This window comes from Convolutriloba macropyga, chromosome 8 (assembly GCF_964194025.1).
Source record: "Convolutriloba macropyga chromosome 8, txConMacr16.3, whole genome shotgun sequence".
Lineage (NCBI taxonomy): Eukaryota > Metazoa > Xenacoelomorpha > Acoela > Convolutidae > Convolutriloba > Convolutriloba macropyga.
Window position 1 is genome coordinate 21,488,454 of NC_134475.1, and position 16,186 is coordinate 21,504,639.

At 33.6% G+C, this 16,186-nt stretch overlaps 1 protein-coding gene across 1 annotated transcript; it reads right to left on the reverse strand.

Annotated features, from left to right (window-relative positions):
- Window positions 1-1,086: 1,086 nt before the first annotated feature.
- LOC142344002 (uncharacterized) lies at window positions 1,087-15,155 on the reverse strand. The gene is made up of 5 exons (XM_075395439.1): window positions 14,362-15,155; window positions 10,687-10,860; window positions 6,318-6,492; window positions 5,756-5,896; window positions 1,087-1,849 (listed from the first exon to the last, which is right to left on the reverse strand). The coding sequence occupies exons 1-5, from the start codon at window positions 14,813-14,815 to the stop codon at window positions 1,618-1,620; spliced, it is 1,176 nt and encodes a 391-aa protein (XP_075251554.1). The 5' UTR covers window positions 14,816-15,155; the 3' UTR covers window positions 1,087-1,617.
- Between the last annotated feature and the right edge of the window lie 1,031 nt (window positions 15,156-16,186).

Genomic DNA, 16,186 nt, shown 5'->3' on the forward strand with positions numbered 1-16,186 from the left:
ACACGTTATATTAAAAATTTGAAATACTGTCAGCAATGATTTTACTCAATTCTTTTGTAGGCTGAACTATTTATTTCAAAGTAAAAAAATAGCAAGACAGAGAAAGCTTACAAATTTATTGTTCGAAATCCTATGCCAATTAACTTTGGACAAATTTTTATCGAACGACAGTCGGGGCAAATTAATTCAAAGGGGCAATAGTTTAGATAAATTTTATGAGAGAAGAACTTATGACGCAGAAGGGTTCCAAAACCCCACATTGTGACGTGGTGGACTGACGTTTTAACCACTAAGCTATGAGTGCATTGTAAAAGCTCAGTTTGCAATCCATTTTGTTTTGGTTTTAGCCAGACTTTATTTCTGAATAAGAGCAATTTAGGTCAGGCAAGAAGTTAGGCGTGATAAATTCAACTGAAAAGTGAAATCGATAAAAACAAAACGGTCAAGCAACAGTTTTGCATAAAAAGACACACATGTTTACAATAATTGTTTCAAAAGAAATATTGGAAAACAATTAAACGGATTTTTTCTCTACTGATATTTGCAAAAAAAACTCTTGTTTTTCAGCAGACATAGTTGCGGGTTGCTTGTTTTACTGAGGTAAATCTGATTCAAGTGACTTGAATTCTGCTTGACTGTTTCGAGAACTTTTTTTAATATATTTTTCATAGGACAAGGGGTTGCAAGTTCAATTATGTGAAAAAAGCTTGGTTTTCTTGCAAATTAGATAAAGCGAAGCCGAATGAACTATAAAGATTAAAAAAACACTCCCAATAGGTTTCTTACTTTGATAATTGAAGATTTTAGAGCCTAAAATGTTTAATAATGTGCGAAATATCTTATAGAATTTGCTTTGCCGCAATACATTTAAGTGTTGTAAAGGAGTGGGCAGCATGTGAAATATGTATTTTAAAGGTGAGAGTTTTTTTTAAATCTAATCATTTCAACATAAAAGGGTTTTAACCTTTATCAATTCAATCGTGGGTGCCGTTCCTTCTTCTTCCATTTTTTGGCCAAAATTATAGTCGCAATTTGACACCAGACTGTTCATTAATTTGACTATTTTTCTCAACTCAACAAAAGAGATTTACAAAAGATAAGTTTTATCAATTTAGCAATTGCAAACATTCTGTCAAACTGTATGTAACGTATTGGCACAAGTTTAAAGCTATGTTCATGATAAAAATCATTTAGTTTCAAATCTAATCGAAAATTATACTCTCATTCTACTTCCATCTTCATCTCAAAACTTAATACAAAAACGAAATAACACAGCAGTAAGCAATATTTTTGCTATTTTTCTAGGAATTTATGGTGTTTAATCATACTTCACGGCTGTTCGTGTAGTGATGATAAAAGAATCAAAAATATTGCTCTGTTTCGGGGCAAGAGTCAATTAAGGCTGATAGCAATTACAGTTTTAAGCAATATCATTGCTCCATCAGAAGATAAGAAACAAGTTTTCATTAAATTTCAGTATCGCTCCTTTCGCGATTGCGCAATGATATAGCTCTGCGTAAGAAAACATGTATTTCCTATTTTCTCGGGGTCGCGTGCTCAAGTACTCAGACGCATGAATAGAAGTAGTAAATAATGCTGAATAGAATTGTAGATGGATTAATCGGTAGGCCAGCTATTTCTTCGCAGTCGTTCCACCACTGGTCGCATGTCACCGTCTGATGAGCACTTGAAGTACTTTGCGGGTGTTCCCCCCGGGCACCAATGTGTGTGGGAGTGTGGTGTGCTGTTCACGTATTCCCTCGTTGCATCAATAACCCCCAAAGAGCACTCACTGCACAAGTGGGAACAACTTTTCTTCAGATATCGTTGGTACCATTCCGTCTTGTCCCTGAAAATTTCAGTTTCAACTTTTGCCCGCGCAAATATGATGCTGTTCTATGAAACCAAAAATAAGTAAACGTCTGCGGGTTTTTTACGCCCCAGATTGGTCCTTTTGTGATGAGCCGTTGAAGCGCTTGCAGCAAAAGTGAGCCTTATTAATGTGGAGCTCTACCATTTTAATTTTACCTGACCAAAGTGAGGAGATTAAAAACATACATTTTTCATGTAAAAAAATTAAAAAGACCGATGAAGTGTGATTCAATGAAGTGATGAATCAAGTTAATTGTCAAATTTAACATTTTGAAAAAAATTTCTTTTGAAATTCGGAACTAACGCATATAAAAAAGACAACTGAAGACCCTCAAATGACGTTATGCGAGGTTGTTATAGAACGCCATTGGCTCATTTTTCGTTCAAGTTTTAGTAGTAAATTTCCACAAATTAGATACACAGGATCAGAGAAATTGCTTGAAACATTGTTGGAGAGCAATACTAAACAAAGAACCTGTCTTTGCCGAACTGCTATCAAAACACCATAAATACATAGATTGCATTGACCCTCAGTCTAATTTTTTGGTTCTCGTTACCTGGAAATCTTTTGTACATAATTCTGTTTTACATGGCTTATAATTGTTCCAATCCTTCAAAATTATCCAAGAGTTAAGTTAGGACATTTATTCAAAAAACTTGGCAAAGTACTACCTCAAAACTGTATATTTTTTTGTTGATCAGATCAGGTTTTTTTTCGAATAAAGTAGAGAAAGAGAAAAGTCGGAGATATATTTTTCTTGGAGGCATTTTTTGAGTGAACTTATTTCCTCAAACTGCATAAATATGTTTCAAATCATCAACATCTATACCCTAATAGCGGTTTTGAGTGGTTATCAGGTTTCATTAATGTAAAATTGAATTTCGCCAAATGTCACCAAATTTAAAACAAATTAAATCAAAACGTCACAATTACAAAATATTACTTGCTTGCCGCCGGTTTTTCCAGAAGATAAATAATTCCAGCTTTCAATTCAGCAAATTTTTGAAAATTTACTGTCTACAAAAATGAAGAACAATCAAGAACTGTTTGAATATAAATTTGGCAGAAAAAATGATACTGCAGAAATGATCTTTCTAAAATTTTTAATCAGTTTTTTAATTTATAGAGTTGGAACATCATTTGTCAACGCATATTTTTAATTCTTCCTGCAATAGTTTTTCATCAAATTCGTGTCTATAAACTCCAAATTTTGCAGCTTGTTGGAGAATTTATTCATTATATAGTTTTTCGAAATTAACTCGGGTTGAATTTTGTGGATCTGTTTTGAGACTGGCTGTACAGCAACGTTACTAAACAAACTAAAAATTGAAATCACAATTTTTGAATGATATACACAAAAATATGACTTGTTCACTAATTGATTCAAGTTAAACTCATTCAAGAGGTTTCTTGCCTCCAAAAATTTTGACAAGTTCCATGGAGCATGTTTTTCATTGGAACAAAAACTGCAACAGATGATAACATAAAAAAGGTTTTTATAATAACAGAAAAACAATAAACATTTTCTCTTTCTCATCATATTTTCTCTGCTGTGGAAAAAATTCTTTTTTTGTTGATTTATTTTACTGAACAATTAATTTCTTTTACCTTATGAATTACCCACTGTCTTTTTTAAAACAAAAATTATCAGAACGACTAAGCTGGTCCTGAATATATTACGAAAACCGTCCTTAATTTTCGTTTTTATTTGGTTGATATTGCGTCGAGAATGAATAAAAACCAAAAATAGATATCCAACCCAAGAGGCAACTCAAATGGTAACGCTGTTTATTGTTTTTTATATGTATATATATAAATATTATATATATATATATATATTAATATATATCTTTATATATATTTATATATATATATATATATATATATATATATATATATATATATATATATATATATATATATATATATATATATATATTCATAAATATATATATATATATATATATATATATATAATATATTTATTAGCATATATATATATATATATATATATATATATATATCTGTGTGTGTCTGTGCGTGTGCTTGTGAGTGAGTGTATATAATTCTGGTAGGTGTTTTTTTCTTATTTCTAAAAGTACTCTAAAAAGCTAAAAAGTTTGCCATTGGACTCTAGATGCAACTTGCATTATAATTGGCATTATAATAGGAGAGCTCTTAATTAGTTTTATTTCATTTTGGTGACTGATTCACTAGTAGAAAAAACAAACTGGTGTTTTCAGCTTTTGCTTTGTTATGGTCACTTTATAAGTTTCGCAAACGTTGTGTCATGTTCTGTATTGAGAAGTAATCCATTTCTGCCTATTTGAATTAATGCTGTTAAAAAGTTCTTAAAAAACTACTTCTAACGCTTAGTGAACTTAGGTTTCAAGTTCATTTTAACTCGTTATAAAATATCTTACTTATAAAAGTTTTTTTCATTTCATTTCTCTTCTAAAAAGTTGTAATTTATAGATTTGGTATCTGATCAGCCTCTAATTTTTTCCTGAAAAGATGTGCCTGTTAATGAGCTGACCTATCAAAACAAATATTAGCCATGAATAAAAATGTGAAATTTAGTAGTATCACGGCAAGAAAACATAACTTAAGCCGTAAAACAGCCATAAATGTTTAAAATTAATTCAGTATAAAAAAGAAGTATTCTTTTTTAAGCTGCAAGTTGACCAAATCAAAAAATAGAGGCAAATTCAATAATCCAATATTTATTTAAATCAAATATTTTTATAAGTCAAAACAACCATAAGCTTTCACTAGATACAATAATTTGGAGCTTCTTATGGCGCCAATTTCGACATTTCTTTATTTTTCTTATTGTTCATTGTTTATTTTGCAAATAAGTTCTTTTAAAGTCAAAATGACCATAAGTTTTCGACCAAAAGACTAGATAGGTTTTTATGAAACTCTTTCGGAATCCAGTGGCTCTGAATTTTTCTTGGACTGTAAAAGACAGTGGTTAGACTAAAACTACCTTTCTCATTGTTGTTGGTCCATTAGGAACATGTAATAATGCTAAAGAAAAGCCAATATCAAAATCAATTGACGCAAAATTGCCAAATAATTAATCAGTTATAAGGAAAATGCGTGCAAAAACAACAAAAATTAATCATATATTCACAAAACTTTAGCCCTCGATAACTCCCTGGAAAAAAACGAAATTCAAAAAGTTTTAATTATATATTTTATGCTGGATGGGTAATGGTACCCCCCGCAGCCCTCTGCGATGAATATTTCAGTCGGTCAAAATTGACTGAACAAAAAAGTCCATTTGAGTATATAGTTCCTCTCCACCCTCAAGAGGGGTCGAACAATAACATTTTTAATGCGTTTTTTCTTTATTTTTTCAGTCCTTGCAAATATTTATTAACCTTTCGCCGTATGTGAGAAACACTAATATCATATCACAGTATAGTAAACCTTTTCTTCTGCAAGGGCCTTCTCAGGTGAGCATTACAATAAACGTTCATATTCTTTTCTCAGTTGGCAGAGCATTTTAGCGCTGCTATGAGCGACTTCCTTTAGTGAGCAAATCATAACAGTGCCTTAATGTTGTTAAAAAACTTAGGTCGCTACCTTGTCAATGATCAGACATTAGGCAGACTTTGACGAGTGACCTTGTCACAATAAAATAACATTTTATCCCCTTGTGCGTTTTTATCATCCAATCATTGACGCGCACTCCAATTAACTTGGGTTCTTTCTTTTCTTATATCAACTATCAACCTGTTTTTCTTGATTTGTGTTTTTTGCGGCCTGGGGTGACATATTTTTACTTCACAATTATTGCGCAAATCTGTTTCCACTGATAACTAATGCAGCTAATATTTAGAGTTAAAACTTGACGGCACTGAAATAAGTTCTAACGTGAACTGTAGATTGCATATCTCGTATGACTTGGACCGGACACACTTTCTGGCTTCTACTGTCTTGCACTGTCTCTCATAGTCTTTCATGTATGCCAACTTCTTGTACCCAATGCGCTCCGGCTTGTCAGATGACGGATTCCTTAAATAAAGGACATGTAATAACATTCAGAACTTTGGCTAAGAGGCTTCAGCTAGATATGCCCTGTTAACTCAACAAGTGGAATTCCGTTGATGTAACGAGTATAATTCAGGCTAATATAACGATGAAAACACTAGTTCATGAACTAGGTCTCACAAAGTATATTGAGTCTCACAAAGTATATTAAGAACACTAATTTCATATTACTGTACAGTAAATCTGTTTTTGCGAGGGCCTCCTCAGGTGAGCAGTGGAACAAACGTTCACATTCTTTGCTCATGCAATGATCGTGCTAGGAAATACATAATCAATTGTACGACAGCATATTCTTGCATGGAATATACGTTTGTGGCGAACCCTAAGTGGCGACCCGTTAAGCTTATAGTGATATAGTGTGCGTATGTGTGTGAATGATTAATACTTTGTGTATAGTCTCTTTCTGATGGACTCATCCGGAATGGCCAGTTTGGCATCTTGTGTCCAGTGGTGTAGTCTACTTCCCACGTCTGCATACAGGTCTCGGTGTATGTTGTGATTGTAGCAGCTCAAGGTCAGAGAGGGACATTTGTCATTCACGACACACAGACACGGCGTCTCTGAAACAAACATTAATTTTCATTGGAAATTTCTGGAGCATACTTTGGCACAAGTCTTGAATGCTAGAACCCCAGTTATGCCAAAAGAGTTCAATTTGTTTGTCAAAGTCTCAGCAACTATGATCAAGTTTTTTAATGATCACTTGCCAAGACGTGTCAAAACTAAAAAGTGACATGATCTCCTGTGTTGAGGCCAACGACGGAAAAAAAACGACAATATTACTGTGAGAAATCGTCGTTATTTGGCGTTTTTTGTCGTTCTCTTCGTTCTCGTCGTTTTTGTCGTCTTTTACGTGTAAGAAATTATAGTTTTTTTTGTCGCTTTTTTCGTTTCTTACGTCGTTTATTTTCGTAAGAAATCGATTTTTTGGATCGTTTTTTTATCCTTTTTTGTCGTTTCTTACATCGCATAATGCGCGACCATTGAGCCACTAACTTTTTCAAACAATCACACGATTGCAAAATAGTGCATAATGTATTTTGATTTTCAAATGAAAAGCAAAAAAAAACGCATACAGAGATACTTCGAAAAACATTAAAAAAAAACAAAACCATTTAAATTTAGGAATTTATATGATTATTATCAGCTAAGAGCTGTAAAGGACTGAAAGGTGATGATAGGTATCCGACTTTTTAGTGTGAAATTATTGAGCCAGAATACTTAATTTTTGTACCATCGAAATTAGGTGTTTAATAAATGCCATGTAAGGGCTTTGATCATTTTTGTTTTTGGAAAATGATGCAAAACGACGCTTTCTAACAAGTGAAAATGCAAATTTTTCGACACGGGCTGCGCTCTGATAAAATACTGATCCAAGACTTGTAACTAGACTGATTCAAATTGAGGACAATTAGTCGCCCTGACTTGAAATACCATACAGTGATCAGGCTCAGACAAAAATAAATAAAAAAGAAAGGAAAGCGCGTAAATTAGGAAACGGGCTGATAACGCAGTTTGTCTTATCAAATAAAAATACATTCTAAACTAAAATTTGGAATATATGTTAGAAGAGTTTGAGTTTGCCCTTCAAAATCCTTTTGTTTTATTTTCACTTTTTTTAAAAGGTTTTTAAAAGCACATTTAAAAAGAAAGAAAACAATTTTGGATTTAAATTTGTTTTTATCTGTTCTTTCTGCAATTTATCAACAATGAATATTCAAAGTCATATGTACAAAAAATATAAATCTTTTCAATCATTCAAACATGGACTGAGCTGTCGAAAAAAAGCGTTATCCTGAAAGACGATTTAAAAAAATGACATCCCCTATTTCTTATTTCAAAAAGGCTTCGAACGATTCAAACAAATTACTCAACTCCTCGAATGAATCAAAAGATCGATTGGCGTTATACTTGCTCTCATTTAGGTCTCAGATCAGATTAGATCTGAATTAACTGAATTTACAATCAAAACATAACCGGATAACGTCGCGTGAATCGCTCAAACGAGAAGCGAGCAGTTGGTTTCGGTAGTGGCTAGCTGAGGCTAATGGATGCTAGCATTTAGGGAGGGAGAACAGAGTTGGGGGCGATAGATGAGTGGTTGAGTCATGGAGGGATAGGGATGAAGCGATGGGGGCAGGGTTAGCAGGGCTCAACGAGAGGGGGGTAAAAATCTCCAAGTGGAGGAAGGTGGATGGAGAGAGTGTTACAACTGCCCTTCACATCATGAAATTGTCCTCTAAAAACAGTATTGATAAACAGCATTTTCTCTGAATAGTAATGCATAAGGCTCTAAGAGAAACTAATGCCTTCCGGGTTTTAGCTGTTTATCCCTTTTTTGAGAACAAATGGTGAGATGAAAGTTGATCAATCTGAAAATAGCATTCAAAACGACAACAGGACCAATTTGATTCTGCAAAATTTATTTGAGCAATAAAAACAGCCTCAATTTTGAAAACAATACACCAATATAGTTTTAAAAAATTTTGTATCAGCATTTTCTGGTTAAAGTGAGCTTAATGAGGGACATGAGTTTCCCAATACAAGTTGTATAATGGTAAATCCTTTGATATACAAATTGTAGCCGGGCATAAGAACATCATATTCTTTGCACCAAGAAATACTAATGTATTATGAAACATAATTTATGAACTAGCTTACAGATAAATGTCAAAAAGCACGTTAATTTCAGTGACTATGGCCGTACAAAATTTAAAGGCTAAGTTTCTGCAATATAGCTCATTTAAAGTGTACACTGCGAGCAGAAATTGAGAATTACGCAACCAAATTAACATAGAAATTTACAATAAACATAAAGAAGTAAAACATTAAAAGTTTCCTACTGTTTCCAAAAAAAAGTTTTTCGATGTTCGAGTACTGATTTGCTTATTATTATTGATTTTTACGACTTTGACAATGTTTCTGTAAAACTCAACTGTCTTCAAACCTTAGCAAACTGCTTTTTTAAGTTTTGCCCTACATTGTTTTTGGCTATCGTTTCAATTGTTTTAATGGTTAATAGATTGCATCAGCCTTCTCTTGCTAATGATAAAATGGTCATAAAAATATTGTACGAAAACTATACTTTTGTCGTCAAACTGACTTACAGTGCGGGTCTTGATAACACTCTTAGCAGGAAATGCAATTAGGGTTGTGTCCCTGGAGGGTTTCAGTGAAGTTTTCAGTTTTTGTTCTGGCGGAGAGTTCATAATTAGCTGTAAAAGCGATATTGGAGAGGGAATTTTTGATTCGAATCTGGAGAGCGAATTCTTTTGCTTTCCTCAATCGGTCGGTTAATGGATTTTTTTTTTCGCCACGGAGATCATTATTTCCATTAAATACGGTAGTTCATTTACTGTTTTGGGCAACTATTTGTTTTTATTTTTGTTGACTTCTCATATTATGGCTTAAATGACAGATCCATCTTACTTTCTAATCGGACACAACTAAATCTATATAATAATTGCAGTTGATAACTTATATTTTTGACAATGTGTATTTTCCATAAAATAATTTTGAAATCTCAAAAATTATTGCGTTTTTGTTGTCTCGGCATATTTTATTTTCTCAGTAATGGAGGTTCTTCTGTGGTTTTTAATAACGCAAAATACGACCTATTTAACAAATTCAGTTTATTATTATTGATTTTTACGACTTTGACAATGTTTCTGTGAAACTCAACTGTCTTCAAACCTTAGCAAACTGCTTTTTTGAAGTCTTGCCCTTCATTCTGTTTTGCTATTGTTTTTTGCTTTGTTTCAATTGTTTTAATGGTTAATAGATTGCATCAGCCTTCTCTTGCAACAGAACTTGATTAATTCAGTGTTTTTTGTAGTTAATAATTTCCATGCTTAAACCACTTTTTTCCAAACATTCGATGTGATTTTTTTTTAATTCTTTCGTTTGTTAATATATCGGTCTCTTTGCGCGCAGTGAAATTAATAAAGGATCTTATGTGTATTTTATAGTTAAATTATATGAAGCGTAAAAAGATGTCATTATCTATTCATGTGTTTTATTGCCCTCCAAGTTAAAATAATGGGGGATAACTTTTCTTCTTTTTCAAAATAGTAAATTGTTCTGATTGTTTTGTGTTTGTGGTGTCATTTGTCTGCTGACAATCAAAGACTAATGTTTGTAAAACTGTTGATGGTCAGCTCACAAGATTTTCTGTATCTTTGAGTTGTAATTCAGGACTTCTCGAGTTATTTAATTGGTTTTATCTTCAATGTTTTTGTTGCGACTATATGGCGTCACGCTCAGTTCAAATCAACTTGCGTTCTTTCATTAAACCATTTTTTGTTTGAGTTGCGTGTATAATTTTACATTCTTTCTTAGTGCATAGAGTTTTAATGCTGATATGCGTGAATAATTATTTTGGTGAAACGTGATTTTTTTTGTCTCACTCTCAAATTGACTTTTCCTATCATTCAAATTAATTTTAATTTGAGGAGTTGAAAACGGTTGAGGATATTTAATGTAATCAAAGTTTAGTTGAGGCAAATAACAGTTTGCAAAGCACGTAACGCAACTCCAGTCTATAGCCGACGGCCAAGTAGCAAAATCTTGCAAAATTTTTGCATTATTTCTGACCATCTCGCAGGATTGCCAAGATAACCATCAAATATGCAAGATTCTAACAAGATAAGTGTCGGAGCTCGACTAGGGAAAAACTTAGAAATTGGGAGAAATGATGATTGTTTTTATACATTGCCTGCTTCAAGGCGAGTTTGTCAGATCGCTTCAATTCTTACCATTAGGGTCCTCGAGTATTTCGAGAAAGAGTTTGTGTCCAGCTACCAGATTGTGCTGCAGAAGATCTGCAGTCTTCGGGTTGGCCTTTTTATACTTGCGAAGAAATACTCGAAACATCTCTGACACTTTTGTGATGTCATCTTTCACACAGCCATGCAAGGCTACCTGGTCTTCTGTAAACAACAACAAACAATCAAATCAAACAAGTAAACAAATAAACGACCAAATCACATTTTAAACCTCAAACGGCGTTTTATGCAGCTTAGTTTGGGACGAAATTTTAAATTTAACGGAATAAAGCTGACGTGTAATTTTTTTTCAGTTGAAAAGGAAAAGGTTTTTGTGCTGAAAATTGTTGTTAAACTTTAACTTTGTTATTGTGCAGTGCACTTAAGCGGGGAAAATCTTGACCTGTTTTTAATGTGCATGAAAGCGGCATCATGCAAAGAATAGGAGCCTCTCACTATAATCAAAGCAGCTAATTTCAAAGCGAAAACTTTGCACAACTTCGAAGAAAACGGCCCAATACTTGGACACTTTGACAAATGACCTGAAATTACTATTTTTCCATAAGATACAAAAACCAAGATACACAAATTGCGAACGAAGCGGGGAAAAATGGAAAATTGGTAGCCCAGCTCGAAGTTTAATTATTTCCTTGCCCCAATGCTTCCAGAACTTTCATCGTGTCAGAACTCATAGGACTTCTTATCAAAATTTATAACACGTAAGAATTTATCAGTTCCTACGCAATAAAAATTATAAAAACTCTGGCTACGTTGAATTTTCATTGTGTAAAGTTCGTATCAGATCATTAAAGGTAACAATTCAGTTTTACGAATTATTTTTGTATAAAATCTTATGATATATTTGTGCATATAAGATGTTATAAAAGCATATCAGAAATTGTGCTCCTCGGGATGAAAAAGACAGGACTAGATGACTTCTAATACCTAAAAAATTGTTCCCCGCTGAACAATTGATATCTAATTTGTCATTACCTTCGCGAAATACCTTCGTGACATAAATCAACATACTTATTTTGAAAATGCCACAGATTTTTGGGAGTAAAACAGAATCCTCGAACAAAACATTTTGAAGTCAGGTAAAAGGTTAAAACAAGAAATGGTATTAACTGGGTTGTTCGCCAATATGTGTGCATAATCAGAATGAATTACCCGAATATCTTCAGTCAGCAAGAAACGAAAAGAGTATAAATTTAAAATTTTTGACTTCGTTTGCACATGCGCAGCCCTTTAAATAGCAACCTTGGTTGTTTCTTGATCTTCTTTATCTAATGAGGGGAAAATTCATGATTTTAATTAAATTTTTGATTTGATTTCATATTCAAAGTAATATTAATGAATGATTCAAGTATCTTTAAGTTTTTGGTTATTTTCTAATTTAATTGTTTCAAAAAATTGTATATCAAATAAAATCTGTTCAGACAATATCTTGTGGCCCAGATAACCTTCTAAGATCTTTAAAAAATTAATAAAAAATTAAACAGACTATTTATAAAAACAATACCTTTGGTCATTCAATATTTTGAAATACTTCGATGCTAAACGTACTTTAGTCCATCTGGACGATTCCAAGTTTAACATCTGACGATCATTTTGTTATTCAAAAAAATGTCATATTTTGCGAGGGTTTTCATTGAGTAAAACCTGAAAACAAATAAATAAAATGTAAAAAAAAAAACAGTTACACAATCATTGTCGGGTAATGTATTATCTGATAACTGATGATAAAAAAACTTTGTCGGATCAAATCTTAGACAATAAAAAAATAGAGGTGTGGATGGGTTATTATGGAGTTTTCTGTATATAAAATATCGGTTACGTTCAGATAATATCACTGAAAATTTTGAAGACAACTCTTCGAAACTAGGAAGTTGATACCGATGCCTTCTAAAATCGTACGCTTGTGGGCAGAAACAATATGAACCAACTAAGTTGGGTCAATTACTAAAACGATTCCAGCCATTATTGACTGAATGAACTATTCAATAATTTTTCCGACTGTATTACTTATAACTTGTTTTGTTCAATCCGTTCAATGTTAAATATTTTTTTAAAAAAACTTTTATGTATTGCAGCTAACTGTTCTCTTGTCAAAGTGATAATTTGATTCGATTAGAAATAAAATATACGCTTTTTTATTGTTGAAAAAATTTCAAGTTCCTCAGTTTTTTTTAAAAAAAATCTGTCTAAACTAGATGTCAGCGTTTAAACCGTATCAACAATAGAACAAAAAAATTGAAATAGTAGTTGAAGAAATGATCGGGCCATATGAAAATATTTTTATCTGATAAATCAAGTTCATTATTACTTTGAAGCAAATTATCAGATTAGGAGATCTTCTGTACCCAATAAAATTTAATTTTTACTGGATTCAGATATAAATTGCGCCTACACTACCAAACCGAATGCTGAAACTTATTGCGAAAATTTTATAAGATAACCAGATTGCTTTGAGACATATAGCGTCTTAAAACTCTGCTTGTTGGTTGAACAATGTATTATCAATGAATAAATTACCATTTTTTGCTATTTTACTAGTACTATTTCTTGGAATGCTAATTATTTTTTTTTCAAATGGGTGATTTTACAAAACCATTTGCGAAGAAACTATCCAAATGTTCATCTTTGAGTTTTGCTATTGTTTATATAAATTAAGGAAAGGATCAAGATGCTATTAAATAACGCATCGCATGGTTTTTGCTCTTAAAACCTTCATCATCAAAATGCGACGGATAATCATGACTTAATGTTTCTTAGAAAAAAGTTAAAGTTAGCATGCATATAATCAGACTGTGCTTGAAAACAAAAACCCATACCTGGTGACGCTGTAATCAAAATTGCATTCACGCGTGAAAACTCAACAACAGTACATTTCAGAAAAATTAAATCTCGTTTCTATTTTGTAACCATAGCCAAATACTTAAAGTAAATGGAGTATATCATTTTAAAACAACTGCAAATCAGAGTAAGCAAACTGAATTAATGTTAAAAGACATTGTGTGATGAACAGATGTGAGGTGATTGTGGTGGTTATGTTATGAGGTCCATAACTCAGCTCTGTCTTCGCAAAAAAGACCTGCTTTGCGGCCAACTCGGGTTCTAGAGAAAAAATTTGAGAAAATTTAGAAAAAAAATGCGAAAAATAACACCCGTCTTATTCTAATTAGAAAGAAACCCTCATATTGAATGATTAATGTTTGCATGATTGATAGAGTAATGTTTCTGTGCCAAGAAACATAACACAAAAATCTAATAATTCTGCTCACATTTTGAAGAAGAAAATTGTGAAAAACGGCATAAACGTCTGGACTATAACAGTTTGATACAACTGAGGCGCTAAAAAAAATTCATATTTAATTCCTGAGAACTTTTAAGAACGGACAATTTCGAATCAATTTGATTTAATTTGTTGCCTCATAGAATAAAAGGTCCTCGTAAAAAAGAAAATGTCTATAAAGAGTCGAACTGTCCATTTAAAATCTTGCGGAAATCTTTTCGAATAATTTCCAAATATGCTAGATATCGACTGGAGTTATTATGATATAAACTTTTAATGCCATAGGAGGCTAAAAACCTGCAAGAAAAAAGAGAAGAACTTTGAAAGCGGGTCTTTTTTGCGATTTGAAACCCCCTTCTTTGAAAACCTACCTGCAGGAACTATTGGTCCATCAACGTGACATACATTCTGGTACCTCAGCCTGTAAAAGTGCAACTTCTGGGTCAAAAAAGCGCCCAGCAAACTCTGGATATATGCACCCTCTTTCGTACTTGCAACCTCAATGTCACGATCTGGGAATTGGGTTTGGTTCGCAAAGACATACCCGTCCGGGTTCAACAGGGTTCCGTACATGTCAACGTCATTGCAAACCCAGTAGCTGTACTCGGTATTGGCAACGCAAGTCTCAATTAAGGTCCGGATCAGGTCCAGCATCATAGTACTAAAGGTTTCAGAATCCATTTGACCCAACTCGCCGAAAAACTCCCGGATTTTGGGCATGTTATCTGTGTCAAAGCGAGTGTAATCTTCGGTTGTGTCGAATTCAGCAAATACATCTCGAGAATTGACGAATAATAGTAAACTATAGCAGCACAAAAGTAACATTTTGCAGAATTTTGATAAGAATTTTGTGATTTTGAAGTTGATTGATTTTATTGATAAGGCTTGAGATTTGCGAGTTCTCTTTTTGCACTTAATGTGAGTTGTTCGCTTACTGCTGTTAATTTTTAGTTGTGATTTGAAAATGGGCTTGGGTTGGTCTGAACTGGGTGGTGTTTTTATTTATTTTTGGATAAATTACAACTTTTCAAAACATTTGTCATCTGAGTGAATACACGGTAGACAGGCAATTAGCCTTATTTTGGCATTGTAAATTCCGATTTATGAATTTCAACTGGCGCAAGTCTTGTGGCCACAATCAAAGTGGGGGATATTAAGGGCCGACGGTCATAAAAAGTGGGCCCTGTTAAGGGTGTGAACAGAAAATTGCGCGAGGGTTTTAATCCGTCTTTTTGTAGCTCCTAAATCTCGTTCCTATCTCCCTCTCTCTCCCTTAGTTCTCTCTCCCCCAAACCTACCTCCGTCAGCCATAGCGCACGCACTGCACGGCCTCTGCATGCCTGCCATATAGTCACATAAACCAATTTATAACAATCTAATATTACCCGTCGATCCAACAAAACAACCCGAGTAGTCATGATAGACCCGTGCCTAGTTAAGAGCCAGTTAGCGTCAACACTACTTTCAGCCAATCTTAGTTCAGAATTTCCAACTTAATAGCTTCTAAAGCTGATCTGAAGTTTTTTGAAAATTGTCTGAAGTCAGCGGTCGCGAAAACTTCTTTCCCTCACCTCACTGCCCCTTTAGATCCCCCTGCCCGCCCCTCCCGCAATTACTATGGGGTTAAGAGTTGTTAAGAGTGGTGCCGAGTGTTGTGCTGTTTGGTGACCAGACGATACTTAGACTAATTCTGCCAGAGCATTAGCGGAAACTAGATTTGGAAATTGATAAAAACGATCCTTCTAGTGTTTTTCTTTGTTCTTTTTATTGCCTCAAACCCAGATCGCTACTTTAAGTGTAATTCGCTGTAATCTCCCCTCCTTTGCCAGCCAGCAAATAACCAACTGCTTACTTAGCCAGGCTAAACCGGAGCTAGCTGGCTACACTTCACAAACCAACCCGGCAGCCCGACCCAACAGAGAAAGAATTATTGGTCAACAAATTTCCCCTAGTGGAATTGGATCAAAACAACACAACAAAAGAGCCGAAATTGATTAAAAATGCCCAAACTTGGATAGCAATTTGAACAATTTTCCCGCAATTTAATTGTCATAACCCAAGTTCAACTGAGATAAATTACTAATCAGTTCCACTGAATCGGGACGGACGCAGTATAGCGTCAAATTAAACACTAACACAAGATTTATATACACCACCACGCTTTTATTATCACCTTCAAAGGGCTGTTATGAACAA